General features: G+C 44.3%; 1 protein-coding gene across 1 annotated transcript in view; it reads right to left on the bottom strand.

The window, feature by feature from the left end:
* Nucleotides 1-13,992, bottom strand: part of MCOLN2 (mucolipin TRP cation channel 2) — a 1,022,745-nt gene that overhangs the window by 801,666 nt on the left and 207,087 nt on the right. The window contains exon 2 of the mRNA XM_069641702.1: nucleotides 12,196-12,355. Coding sequence (XP_069497803.1) covers nucleotides 12,196-12,355 — 160 coding nt within the window. The remainder of the gene's footprint in view (nucleotides 1-12,195; nucleotides 12,356-13,992) is intronic.

Below are 13,992 nucleotides of genomic sequence, written 5' to 3'. Positions count from 1 at the left end.
CATATGACTTCCCAATACTTTTCTCTAGCTGTAGCCAGCTTCTTTTACACAAACGTCTGTACAAGGCAAAGGTCTCCATGAAGCCGACATGTGCACAGAAAGCTAAAATTTCTTTTCAAGCAGTGATTTTTGACATTTTGAAGCAAACCTTTAAGTGTTTTTTCGTGCAGCTGAAGTAAAGCTTTTGTTGCTTTTTTCATGTTTGGCTGGCACAGAGTCCGTCATTCAGAAGTCATGCTTTCTTCTGCTGAAGCACAATGTGGATATGGATGGGCATGGCAATGCCTCATTAATAAAAGTAGTTTGATGAAACACAGATGAAAATAGCTTCAGAGCAGCCTCCTTCTCAATGTGAAATATTCCCTTTTTCAATGGGAACTTTAACCTTGCAGCTAAGCAGCACTGCTTTTTCACTCCTTATTTTGTACATGTAAACAACACACTGGCCAGGCTTTTTCAGTATACCCACTTGTTCCATCCTGCCCAATATGCGCTTGGCAAGGTGGTGCAGCCATCTTTTTGTCATTGCAAAACGCCGTTTTGGTGTGAGACAACGGTGCTCACAGGAGCCAGTGCAGCCATTTTGCTGGTTCTGCCGAAGTGCAGCCTGCTGAGTGGGTAAATATATCCCACAGGGCAGAGTTGACACAGTCAACAGAGCGTGAGCATTGCAGTAACTTTTTACTTTCATTGGAGATAGGAGGAGCTTCTAATACAAACCATCCCCCAGAACGCGAGCAGAGTTGTGGTAGAGTTGGCACAGTCAAAATGGGTGGTGTGGCAGCTAGGCTAAGTGATTATCCTGGGGCTCCTCTGGTAAGAGACGGCGGGCCTTGGTTTTCTCTAAGCCTTGACTTCCAGTGCTCTAGTAATTCCTTGTGTGAACCATGCTCTTACATATTTGTATATTCTTGCTACGCGGGGTTCCACTCGACGCCGCTTGACTGTGAAGCCAATCTTTATCGCGCAAGTGTGGTGCCTCTATTCCGGTCCCTAGCAACGTGCTAGCCTGTGGATATTTATCTTAATGGACAATCATTTGACTTTTCTGGCAGTTTGCGTGATAACATTATAACCTTGTGGGAGTGTGGCGTTGCTATTTCTAGTCCCTTTGCAACGTCATAGCCTGCGTGCCTCGCAAGCGATGCTGGATTTTTTTCTTGGACACTTGGATCTGAGCTCGAACTTTTAGAAACACCCAGGGCGAGAGTGTGACATTGTCATCAATCTTGCTACGCAACGCCATAGCCTGCCGATCTTTTAGTGATCTTAACTTGGGCCGCCTTTTATCTGCAATTGAAATAAGTGCGGGAGTGTAGCAGGGGAACGCTAAAGCCCGCCAGTCCTTGATCCAGCTCTGCCAGTTCTCTTACTCTTTAAGAACTCCTGTGGAACTATAAACCCAATAATGTGTGCTCTCAACATTGATTTGAACAGTTTTTGCCCCTTCCATTTAATTTACACCATTGCATGAAATAGTGAGTTTTTATTTATGATTGATTGTTTTTCTATTTTCATCAGTGTGTTTATATTTAATAAGGTGTGCTTATTTAATTTAGATCATACCTAGCATTAAATAGAGCACTTCTTATCCATGTCGATTGTTTTTTATTTTGATCATATAGTGTTTTCGCCTTTTTAAAACAATTTTTTAAACAGCCGTCATATCATGTTTTTTCCAGCTCTTTACCCTGGTTTTTAGGTGGAATCATATTGTGTTTAAGGGTTACCGTTTTATCTGTCTGGATATCAAATTGTGTGTTTCCTAATTGGTTTTTATATCTCGTCTGTTTTCATCTTGTGAATGCGTTCTGAAAAATTGGCATTTCGATGCACATTTTGCAAAGCTTGCACATCTTACATTTTTCCACACCCCCTCTCTATTAAAATCCCCAATTTAGGGAAGCCAATAAGCATTGGCGATTTTGTTGCAATTGTCTCTGTGTACCCTGTATTTTGCATATCACCTCCCCTTTACCCAGTTTTGATTGCCTCATTCGGGGAATCAATTAGGATTACTACAAGGGAAGAGTTCTAATAGAAAGGCATTGCTCGTGTTGAAATGCGGAAGGGTTAGAGGAGCAAAATGGTACTCCAAGGCTCCTCTCCATCTGGTTTCCTGGACTTGCCAGAGACCACCGGGCTTGCCGAAAAGGGGAGTGGTGAGAGGAAAAACAAAATTGATCCCAGGGGTGCCCCATCATACATTGGCTGATATGGTTGCTACCGGTACTCTTTTAGACTTCCCCTTGTCAAGGGTCAATGAGGGATTGAATCTAATGACCAGCCCGTGCGGATTTCCATGAGGCCTACCCTTGTAATGGTAATCGTGGTGATCTAATTAGCTTGAAAACTCCCAATTGGCCTTGCAATCATAAATTTACCTTGGCAAATAAAACATTTATCCTGTCACCGATAGCGCGGCAACAAATTATCGATTCCTTCTTTGGTAAAAAGGAAGGCACTAGTACAGAGATAAAATCAATTGCTCCAACTTAAGTCATTGAATTTATTGACCATTCTTTAACGACTAATTGTAATTGTAAAGCGGATTCTAGGGAGATTCATGACCTATGCATCATTGAATTTGCTGGATTAGAGTTGGGAGAGAGAGAGAGGGCGTCGGGATGGTGGATAACCCTAGGAGTGTGATTCAGCAGACCTGTGACACATTTATGCCCAATTTACCAACTGCTCAGACTAATATCATTGAAAAAAAATGACCCAATGGCTCAAAACTATATTCAATCCCCTCGGGTAGAGGCTCCCGACTCATTGGGAGAGGGGGGATGTATCATACTTTGAAAGAGGTTGACGAACAAATTTGCTTAACCCATCCAACGGTATCAGCTCTGAACATGGTACGGAGTTCCTTTGTCAACCTGTATGATATTCTTTGAGTTCATGCCAAATATTATTAGTCTATTATTGATGCGCCTGGGTGACAAAGTCGAAAATTTCAGTAGGAGTAATATTCCAGCTCTCTCGAACCCTCATCCCAACACAGAAGCCCCGATGACAAATGTAAGGGAGGAAACATATCTCCTCCCAAGAGAGCAGTTATTTCTGATCCTATTGTCATTATTGATGACTCAATTAAGGTAATTTGCAACGAATCGGTCGTTGACAGATCGGTACTGAGTAACTCGAAAGATAGTACCATGAGTCCCTCTAGAGCAGTGGTATTCAAACTGTGGGTCGCGACCCCCTAGGGGTCCGCGGGTGCATCCCAGGGGGGCCCTGAGAGCTCAGCATGAAAAAAGATTTATTTTTTTTTTTATTATTTTTTTTTTTAGATTGGAAGAAATGGGCAGGGGTGGCCCACATGGGCGGGCTGAAGCATGAAACTGTCTCAGGCAACAATGAAAAAGTGGCCCACAGTTGTAAATGGATATTCATTCCTTTAGTCACAGACTGGGCCTCATTACTACTATGGCGGACCAGTAACAACGGTGCTGGTAAGCTACCGGCACCGTTGCTACCGTTCCGCCATAGTAAGAGTTGTGCTCGTGGGTGCTTGACAGCCCCCGCCAGGTCTGACCTCAGCTCGTCGGATGCACCAGCACCGTTATTAACGGTGCCGGTGCATCCGAGCTCCCCCTTCCCATTTGAGCCATATGGGGCTCAAATGGGAATGGGCATCTACCGGCACCTTCGAAAGGGCAATTATCATGTCCGCCTAACTCGGCATGACCTAGTAATTGCCCATTCGCGGGTGCCAGACCCGGATGCAACTCCAGTGGCAGCCGTGCCGGTTTTACCGGCACAGCTACCGCCAGAGTAGTTATGAAGCCCACTGTTTCAATAGTACCCAAAGGGGTGCTTTGTGTTAAAATGTAAGTAAATTGTGATATATTCAGCAACAATGGTCAACATTACTAACTGCATAGTGGCCCCTCACCCATTATGGAGGAGCTAAGGAGCCAGCCCAGTGAAACAGTGAGCACTCCCTCAGCTGCTTTATCCAGCTAATGGAGTGCTCCTGGGCTGGCTGAACTGTCAAAGGGAAACACTGTTTCCCTTTGAAAGTTCAGTTTAGTTCCCCAGCCGCACATGCTCACTGAGCCATGCAAGTGCTGGGGCGTTTTGCTTCGCCAGCATTGCATAGCTCATTGGAAATGCTGGCTGGGGCACTGCATGTCTGTATGTCCGAGGGGGAGCTCCTGCGCCTCCTCGCACATACGGACAGAGCAGCTGGAGCAGCACCCACACACAGGCCAATGCAGAAGGTACGTTTATGTTCATTGTTTTTATTTAAACATGTGTATGGATGCGTTATGAGTGAGTGTATGGTGATGGATGCTCATGTGAATGATAGAGTGATTGCTGTATGAATGTGCAGCGCCTTGCATATACACATAATCATGTTCATTGTGTTAGGACCAGTGGGGCCCAGGGGACAGGGATGGTATCTTTTTACCGGACATCTATCATTCAAAACCCTCTGCCTTGTCCACAAGGCTTTCTGGGGCCTCGGTCCAAAATACCTTCAGCTATTCCTCCGCAAATACCTCCCCTCTCGAGCTCTTCACTCCTCTACCTCCAACTCCCTCAGGGTCAGTCGTTTATCAAAGAAACGAGCTGGGGGTAGATCTCCGTCTTCGGCTGGGGCCTCCCTCTGGAACAGCGCCCTGCCACTCTAAAACTTGAGGAGAACCATCTTTCTTCCTGCACTTATCAGACCTACCCTGTCTGCTGCCTTAAACGTAGCACTTGCAAATTGCTGGCTGCACTACCACTGTTTGTTGCCTTTATTATTTATTTATTGTTATTTATCTGTTTCTCCTCTGCTTCGCACTTTCCACTTCTCCCCCCTTCCATGCACTTTTCCCCTCACACTTGCGCGTTCTCAATGTCACTGGGTCTAGTAATATCGCTGTTTTATTCTCCTCTGTTCCCCTCCCTTGCCTTGTCACGCTCTGAAACACTTGTGTACGAGCGCGATAGAAATAAAATATCAATGCCTGCCCCCTGGACTCCCAGCAACAATTGCAAACTGTTTGGCTATTTACCCATTTTTTGTTAAAAGTATGCTCTACAATGCAACATTTTAACCTATTATTTAAAAAAAAATTCACAGGGGGGAAACCCCCCGAACCTCCCCTTAATGCCCCTCCACTTAAAAAAGATTCACCAGCCGCCACTGGCCCTCAGACTGTGTTGGGAACGGGATGGGGGAACCGAGGGACTATGGTGGGAGCACAATGGGCGGGAACCATGGGATAGTGATGGGAGCAGAGTGGGGAGAGCCCTGGGTGTGTGATGGGGTGGGGAGAGACCAGCGACTGGGTAGGAGTGGGATGAGGGAGCCCAGCGACTTTGATGGGAGCAGGTGACGGCGCGCAATATATACTGTCCATTTGGCATTTCTGGGGGGTCCCGACCTGCCCAAATTTTGCTCAGGGGGGCCCTGGCCAAAAAAGTTTGAAGACCACTGCTCTAGAGTCTGAGGCGGAAGTTCTACCATTCTGTAAACCCCTGGAGGTGGCATAGTTTGCCCCCTTTTTTGTTTTCCCCTCAAACTTGCAGCAAATAAGTGGCTTTGGGTCCCAAAATATTGATCCATTTTGTTTTAAAGCCAAGCAGCCGTCAAAAAGGAAGTTCACAAGGAAAAATAATTCTGAGCCGATTGACAAACCTACCGAAGTTTGGCCTACTCTGGACCCCATAAAACATGGGCAAAAGAAAATGATGTTCTATCCAGAAACCTCCAGAGGTCGATGAACTGTTTCTGAATGGGTTGGGAAAGTTCAAATGTTCATTGTCCCCTCTCCAGTCTGTTTCACACGAAGTAAAAAAAGTACCCATTAACAACTCCACCGCCCAAAAACGATTTACAAACTAATGAAGTTTTCCCTAAACTGGTGTGGTAAGAGGTACTAACCTGAATTTGAACTTGGCAACTAAAGGGTGTACTACGAAGTTGAATATACAGGCCTCCAGAAATGTCTATACTTATCAGGCGCCACCCACTGGGAGCAATGAAGGAAAAAGTCTGACTTGGTAAGTACACGATTAGTCACCATGGCTGATAGAGGACAGAAGTGGGCTCCCAATACTAAATGGGAGGAGTGGAGCCATCAAAAACAACAAAGTACTTGGAATTTAACCCCATTTCTGCTGAAATTCCAAATGTAAGCCTACTCCCATCTACTGACAGACAGTGTAGCATTTCCAAACCGTGCTGACACTAAACACGGTCTTATTTATTTTGAATCAAACCTGGTGAAAAAACTAGAAGCGACTGAATAGAAAGAATTGGGCTTTGATCTACAACCCGAAAGAGTTCAGGAATAGGGGGCTATAAATCCATTAGAGGGGGTGGCCTCTAAGTCTATTAATCCTGCAATTCAGGGCTTCAGATCTGCTAAATTGGTCGGATCACAAGAGGACATGGATGACCGCAACTGGGCTCTATTCACATCTGCTTTGTGGAAAAGAGCAGGACCATAGCGTCATGAAAGTTAGAAATGGGAACAGTGACCAGTTAGGTTTGAAAGTTGTATCCTGGAACTCCAGAGGAAGCCAACATTTGTTTAGCAATATTTTAACAATGCAAATCCTGAGATTGGGCAATATAATGTTGATTCAGGAGACATGACTGTTGCAAACTTCCGTTTTGGATGGCAATCAAGTGTTTACTCAATTGGCAAGGCCACGTAATGGGGTGGGGGGCCTTGGAGGGGCCTGCTGTTGGCAGTGGGCTCTACTCTAGGAATGAGAGCGTCTCTGATTCCCAATCTCCAATTCGGGGTGATGCCAATGGCATTAACCTTCTCTGATGGATTAACAAATATTTTGTGTGTGTATATATATATATATATGTATATACACACACACACACACACACACATCATGGAGTGGCTAATTTGCAAGATTTCTTTCAGGCTATTCATACATGGGCTCACCCTTACCCTGATGGAAGAATCCTTGTGGGTGGTGATATTAATTCAAAATTGTATGATTCCAGAAAAACTGAATGGAAATTGGGATGCGATTGGGGAGATCTTACCTAAAAAGCCTAAAGTTCAAAATGATTTGATGTGGTGGTCAACCATGGAGGCCTTGAGTTTGAGCCTAATTAAGACCATGTCAGTAGGAGAGGATAACGATACGGCTACTTGGAGATGAGGGGAACACTTCTCAACCTTGGATTATATTTTTGCTGATGCATTCTTAATTAACTGCTTTGTAAGTCTTTTAGTCCAACACAACAACTGGAGTAACCACGCAATCCTTCCTGCTGAATTTCATTTTCGGATTGAAACGCGGTCACGTCCGTGTATCAAGAATGGCAAAGGAACCTGTTCTGGAAATGCTATTCGGTGGTCCGATCGTAATATTGCAATTATGAATGAAGAGCTTGATGGCGTTATTAGACGTACCCCACCTAGTATGGAAGTTGAGTGTATTTAATTCTCAGTGTGTCAATGATTTCATGGGATAACTGATTGATAGAGTAAAACAGAATTGTAAATTCTCCAGCAAGGTTAAGGGGAAAATGACTCATGTTTATAACTACTGTGGTGGAAGCGAAGAGGAAACTGCATAGAGACATAAGGGCTTGGAAAGTGGGTAGTAAAGGGAGTATTAATGTTTGGCCCGATTTGAAGAAATTACAACAAACATTTCTGTAAATCAATACAAGCAACTCTTTGTGGAATGCATGTTCTGTACATTAATTACACACAACCATCGTGCATTTTGGGTATTAGTTAATAATCTGGACCCTTCCCTCCAGGCAAATGCATTGAATGCAGTTACTGAAACCCAATGGATGAACTTTTTTAGAGCTCTTTATGGAGGTGGGTCTATGAACAAGGAAATTGACCCTGACATTAGCAAATATATCATTGAGTCCCCATGGGACATTAAGATTGAGTGCGAGGACATTGAAGACACAATAAATAGGTGTAAGAAGTCGCGTGCCCCAGGGGCCTAATGGCCTTACGAATTATGCCTTGAAACTGGACCTAGCAAACTGTTCTAGCGACCCCCCATATACTGTTTGAAAGTATAATGGACTTGGGTATTCTCCCTGTGTCATGACGTTAGGCTAATGTTGTTCCCATTTTTAAGAAAGGTACAAGGTACGACCCAAAAAATGACTGACCCATTTCATTAAATCGATGCAGATTGCAAAATGTTCTCATCACTGTTTTAGCCCACATACAAGAATAGGCACAGTTAACTGGTTGACTGAGTCCCCTTCAGACAGGATTCCACAAAGGACACTCCACAAACCTAATGGTTTGATGGTGAAGGCCCTTCATGTTTCGGCATGGAATAAGGTTAATGGATGCACTTATTTGGCATCCATCGACCTCTCCATGGCCTTTGACAAGCTATCTAGGAACAGACTGGAGTAAACTTGCTAGATGGGGGCTCCATTGACTACTGCAATGGCATCTATTTGGGCCAATCTAGTGCAGAGACTTCAAATCTTACAGAATGTGGCGGCTAGGCTGGCCCGAATGCCCAAAGACATGCTCACTTGCGAGACTTCCTGCAGCGCCTCCACTGGCTCCCTGTTAAGTCCCGGGTTGAGTTCAAGATTTTTTGCACCGCTCATCGGGCCATTCATGCTACTGGGGCCGAGTTTCTTCAGTCAAGGCGCACTCTTTATCAGCCTAAGAGATACCTTCGCTCTGCTGATAAGTTCCTGCTGACCGTTCCTCGCTTCCGGCTCACCCGGATGGGTGGCAGATCCTTTTCAGTGCTGGCACCCATGTTGTGGAATGCACTTCTGCTGCATATCAGGAGCACTCAGGCACTATCTGCCTTTTGAAGGCAACTGAAAACATGTTTGTTCTGAGTCCGCTCCCATGCCTCCCGCTCTTGCGGTTTTCTGCTCAGCGCCTTGATGCCTTTAGGTTTGCTGCGCTTTATAAGTTAGCATGCATACTCCAGGGTGGTTTGAGACTCTTAATGGGTCTCTATGAGGATTCTGGTATTTGTGTAATATTGAGCAGGGATGGTGCCTGTTAAGATGGATTTCTGAACTCGGACCTGGAGGGGCAGAGGTTCAGAAGGTCAGCCTAGTTTCTTGGAACAGGGTAACCTCTGGACAAGCCAGACCAATCAGGGTAGCGATGGCGCGGTTAAGACTAAGTCTCAAGAGGGGTGAGGGTGACTGAAAAACCTCAATGGGCACACAAAGCAAGGACACTTGCAAATTACTCCAGACAGGTGTTATATTAAAAATATAGACACATTTATTACAAGGCTTTTGTAACATCGACCATAGCAAAGAATCACAATAATACGAAAGTAAACCAACACATCACAATCAATACAATATATATACACAAGACCGAGGGGTCTAAGGAGTTAGGTGCACGTAATATGTAGACCACCTAGATGGGGAGGAAAACAGGCAGTGCAAGTAATCATTAGACCCAGTTCGACATCAGAAATACACCTAACTAGGAGGATGTCCGAGCCCTACGAAGAGAGGAGCCTTATGCTCAAAAGTACCTGCACGCGCTGGTGCCAATGGACAAAATAGGGTCTCTTCAAGGGTCTCAGGAAGGTGAGTGAAGCAATGAAGAACAAGTCCCCACTACTCAAGCAAGGCCTCCACTTGTGGGCAGAGGCAGGGTGAGTGTGGGATAGAGTCGCTATTTCGCAACAGCGGTATAAAAGAAACGGGCTCCTGCGCGAAGGGCCACCGGTTGGGGTATGGACTACTCACCGGTCCCTGACGCAGGCAGACCCAGACTTCTCCAGTTCAGTTCACGTTGCTGGCAAGTTCAGCTGCGATGATCAGGACGTCTTGACACCATGTAGATTCTGTGTAGCAGGATGCAGGGTCGAGGGTGTCCTAAATGTAGCGGATGTGCACAGGTTGTTACCACAGAAGGGTAACACGGCAACCAGGGTTTACTCTGGTCCGGGCGCACTCAAGGAGGCAGAGATTCATGTTGTGAGGGCAGTAGCAATTGTTCAGCAAATAAAATGCAAGTGCAACTGTTGCCTGCCTATTGATAGCTCCACAGAAAAAATAAACAAAAAAAATTTAAAAAAAGAAAAAAAAGGAGTAGCAAGTCAGATATTTTGCATTCCAGAGTGGCATAAATATGGAAGTAACTAGTGTTTTCGTAAACTAGAGTAATGAGGACAAAAAAGAATAGGAGTTTTCATGGAAAATGTCACCACTCAGCAAATATTGGAATCACAGTGTAGGTGGGTGTGTTTAATAGCATTTGACAAAGCAGTAGACTGAAATCCACAAGACACGAAACACACATTCCCTGTTCCCCACACAGAACACGAAACTGTAACCCCACCTTCCTTCCCTGGTTTACATACTTTTGCATATGGGCACATAACATGGTCTTCAATGAAAGGAGCGTTCCAAACTATTTGATGGACACGAAATGCAATGCATCAGGGTATCTCCAATCCGTTCTACATGGTTCTCATAATACGGTGTAGGTCATCAATGAGGCCATCATCCCTTGGCGAGTAAAATTTACACGAGGCAGACATATTCGGATACATTTCTAGCAAGTCAGCAGTTTCACTCCGACTACAGTCAATTAGCCAAGCAGCCCATAACCAAGCCCAACTGTCATCATGGCAATGACCGGATGCCAAAAGCAAGGTAGACACTTGCTTCTCTCTGGAAACAGCAAACACCCCAACCCACTCCAACTAATGGTCACACCTAGCATTGTGTGGGTGAGCAGGAACAGGGGGACGGAAGGTAAGCCAATGCCAGTGAATGACGACTAGCTGGAACACTGGACCCTTATCAGGGGAGTGAGAGGGCCAGGAGAAACTAAATTCCAATAACATGGCCTCAGAGCATTATAACCTCTGACCAAAGTCCACAGGATGCAAACAAGAAAAGAGGATCCAAGATTGGAACCCTCCCGTCCCCCGCACACTATAGTTATCCCGTCAATAGACAGTTATCAATATTCTAATGCAGCAAGATTTTCACAATGTGAGTCAATAGTCTCTAGCCAACACCAGAAGTATAAAACCTAGACAGATGTTTTCTGATACCACCCGGCATTCTTGATGTAACAATGGTCACGATACTACATACACCTTGAAACCAGCGTATCCCCCAAATAACTTTTCAGTCATAATGTCAAATAGGCTAGACCGTCCTAAAATGTGTTTAACCTTTTATTTTGCTCCTAAAGACTGGTCACCCTTAGACCGATTTGTGCTTCTGTGAGATAATAATTATTCAACCACTGACTGTAAGGTAAAATATTCATAGATTTCTTCTCTATTTTTTGTATATTGTCATCTTACAGTTGAACTGATGCTCAAGAAGAAGAGTTGTTTTAACTCGAAACGTGTCAGCTGTTTAAATTGAACTTGACAAAGGCAATGTTGGAATTGCCAACACAAGCTGTTTATTTGGGACTTTGAATCTCCATTACAGAAGAGGATTAACTTACTGTTCACATTACATTATTTATGTAACAAATACTGTGTTGTTTTGACATGTATAACTGTTGAAATCTGAAATACAAACCATGTTTTTGAATTATTAGAATATTGAGAACTGTCTAATGACGGGATAACTATAGTGTGCAGGGGACAGGAGGGTTCCAATATTGGATCCTCTTTTCTCGTTTGCAAATATATGTGTTAGTAGGTTTCTGCCACGTCCACTTTTCCTCCCCCACACCTTAAAACACCAATAAATAACGACATATCCATATTGAAGACGTTAATCCATAAACCTGAGAGTGCTCCAACAACCCCCCTCCACATTTTGCAAAGTCCACAGGATGCCAGCTTCACATCACTAAGCCAATCATCTCTCAAACGAGGGAAAGTTATTAAGTGAAAAAAGCAACAAGAACATCATTGCATATTCAATACAAAAAGTACTTTGCTTCATATGGGCAATGGACACAGTCTTTCATTGCGAGGCCACATTCAAAACGGAGACTGAAACAGGAGTACATGGCGATGATACAAGTATTTACAGAACAGTTGGCAAAAAGACATTTCGGAGAACATTTTTTGTTTACATGGACAAGCGTGAGAGTCCGCAGACATGGACTTGCTCTGGGATCGGAGGGCATGGACTTGCTGCGAGATCGCAGGGCATGGTTTTTAGGCCTGTGACGAAGAAGAGGGGGGGGGGGGGATGTGGTGAGAGGCAAGCCTAAATCTACTGACTTTGCACTTCGGAAGGACTGCAGAGAAAAAAAAACATGTTACCTGTGTAGTGACCATAACTATCTTCAAAATCTGCAACCCCAGCTTCCATGGGACTTGGCATCTAGCTCTGTACTTCTCGCATGGGTTCATAAAGTAAAACTTCAGATCCTTCTTTAAAGTCTCTGCTTCCTTTTCCGAATCCAGCGGAGTCATTCTAGTCCTGACAAAGAGCATCTCATCAGAAATGATTCTCCGCTTATACTACATGCAACGTTATCAACACGTAAGGTGTGCACTTTGCAACCAACTACTTATTTCAGAGCCATGCATGCAGCTTGTACACACACACACACACACAAAATCGAAACACTTATGCATTTCCAGACACCATACAAGCTGGTGCATTCAAATGAGTAATTCAATCTTGACGGTGCCCTTCACCCACCAAAATAGGTATAAATGGTCGAGTGGCCAAGCCTTAACCCTTACATGACATTCACTCGCAGTGGCTTTTTCAGATTTTGGGAGGTAGGATTACCAGTGTGAGGTTTTGAAATGGGCAGCCTGATATTTCACTGCTATGTTCAGTTTAACTTTAGTGAAAACATGACTTGTCAGTATTCAACAATCACCCTCTATTTTGCATTTCAGTCCAGGTGTTTTGTAAACATTGAAATGCATAACAATTTATTTTTGTTCTATACATGCTTTATGTATTTTAAGTAAACATTGAACAGTAACAGTCAACGAACAAACATACCACAACCCGATTGAAAATGCATTAAATTCATGTAGAACAATATCCAACAGTGTAAGAGTTAACACCAAAAAAATTAAAAAAATATTAACAATTTCGTAGGAACTAGCACATATTCAAGAATCTGTACCAGATTTTCACATAAGAGTTCAGTTTTCCCTGTCTTCTATAGATTACCTTTTCCATGCTTGCAATGCAATACATTTCTTAGTGGAGAGAAGGCATGCTAGAATGTAACCAACAGGCAAAAGCCAATAGTTTTGGCTTTTGTGTAGGCATTTGTCAGGCTCTGACGGTATGACCTGGACCGTAAGACGTCATCAGCTGGTAAGTGGTGCGATTACCTGGCCATGTGATGAGTGTCTGGAACATGCGTATCTAATAACCATGCCCAAGCCAACACGGATGGCTTTATCAATGCTCGTTTTACTGGACCGCAGTACAAGGAACAGATAAGATACAAGTCAAGTGGCTGAACGCATACTCGGTTAAGACATCTTTATGACGGAAGTAGCACATTTATAATAGCAAATTAAAACATTATCTGTCAGCAGACGGCTAAAAATGACACAGGCAGAACAAAGGTTAATGGTACTTTTTGATATTGTCAACCCAGATATCCCAGGAGGCTGTCCTTTGGGAGCGACATGTATTGGGTGGGAATGGCCATCACCTCTTGTTTTGCTGTAGTCACCCAGAGTGTGACGGTTATGCCCTTATATGGGCTCAGAGCCTGCTGGGCCTAGAGACACAAACTTCATGTAACCCCCCAACCCCACCCCACGATAGGGCATTATGAGACAGGTGTTGTATAAATGAAGTGGTACAGCTTGGGTTTCCCCCAGGCTGCACCTTTAAATGAAGGGTCCCCCTGCATGTGTGCAGCGCAGGAGACCCTTCAAAGGTAAACTGAGTTTTGGTGTTGAAAGAACCCAACCCTTACCTGGCCCGGACAATGCTACCCTCCCACCCCCGCTCTGTAAATCTACAATTACCTAGTTGATCCTGCCATTTTCTAGATTGAGGTGACCCATGGCGTGGATGGGTACTGCGCACCAAGATAAAAGTCACACCATGGCGTGGTGTCTGGAGGGGCGCCA

Source organism: Ambystoma mexicanum, chromosome 1q (assembly GCF_040938575.1).
Source record: "Ambystoma mexicanum isolate Mex_15411 chromosome 1q, UKY_AmexF1_1, whole genome shotgun sequence".
In the NCBI taxonomy this organism is placed as follows: Eukaryota; Metazoa; Chordata; class Amphibia; order Caudata; family Ambystomatidae; genus Ambystoma; species Ambystoma mexicanum.
The sequence above is the reverse complement of the archived record's forward strand: the minus strand, read 5'-3'. Positions and strand labels throughout refer to the sequence as shown.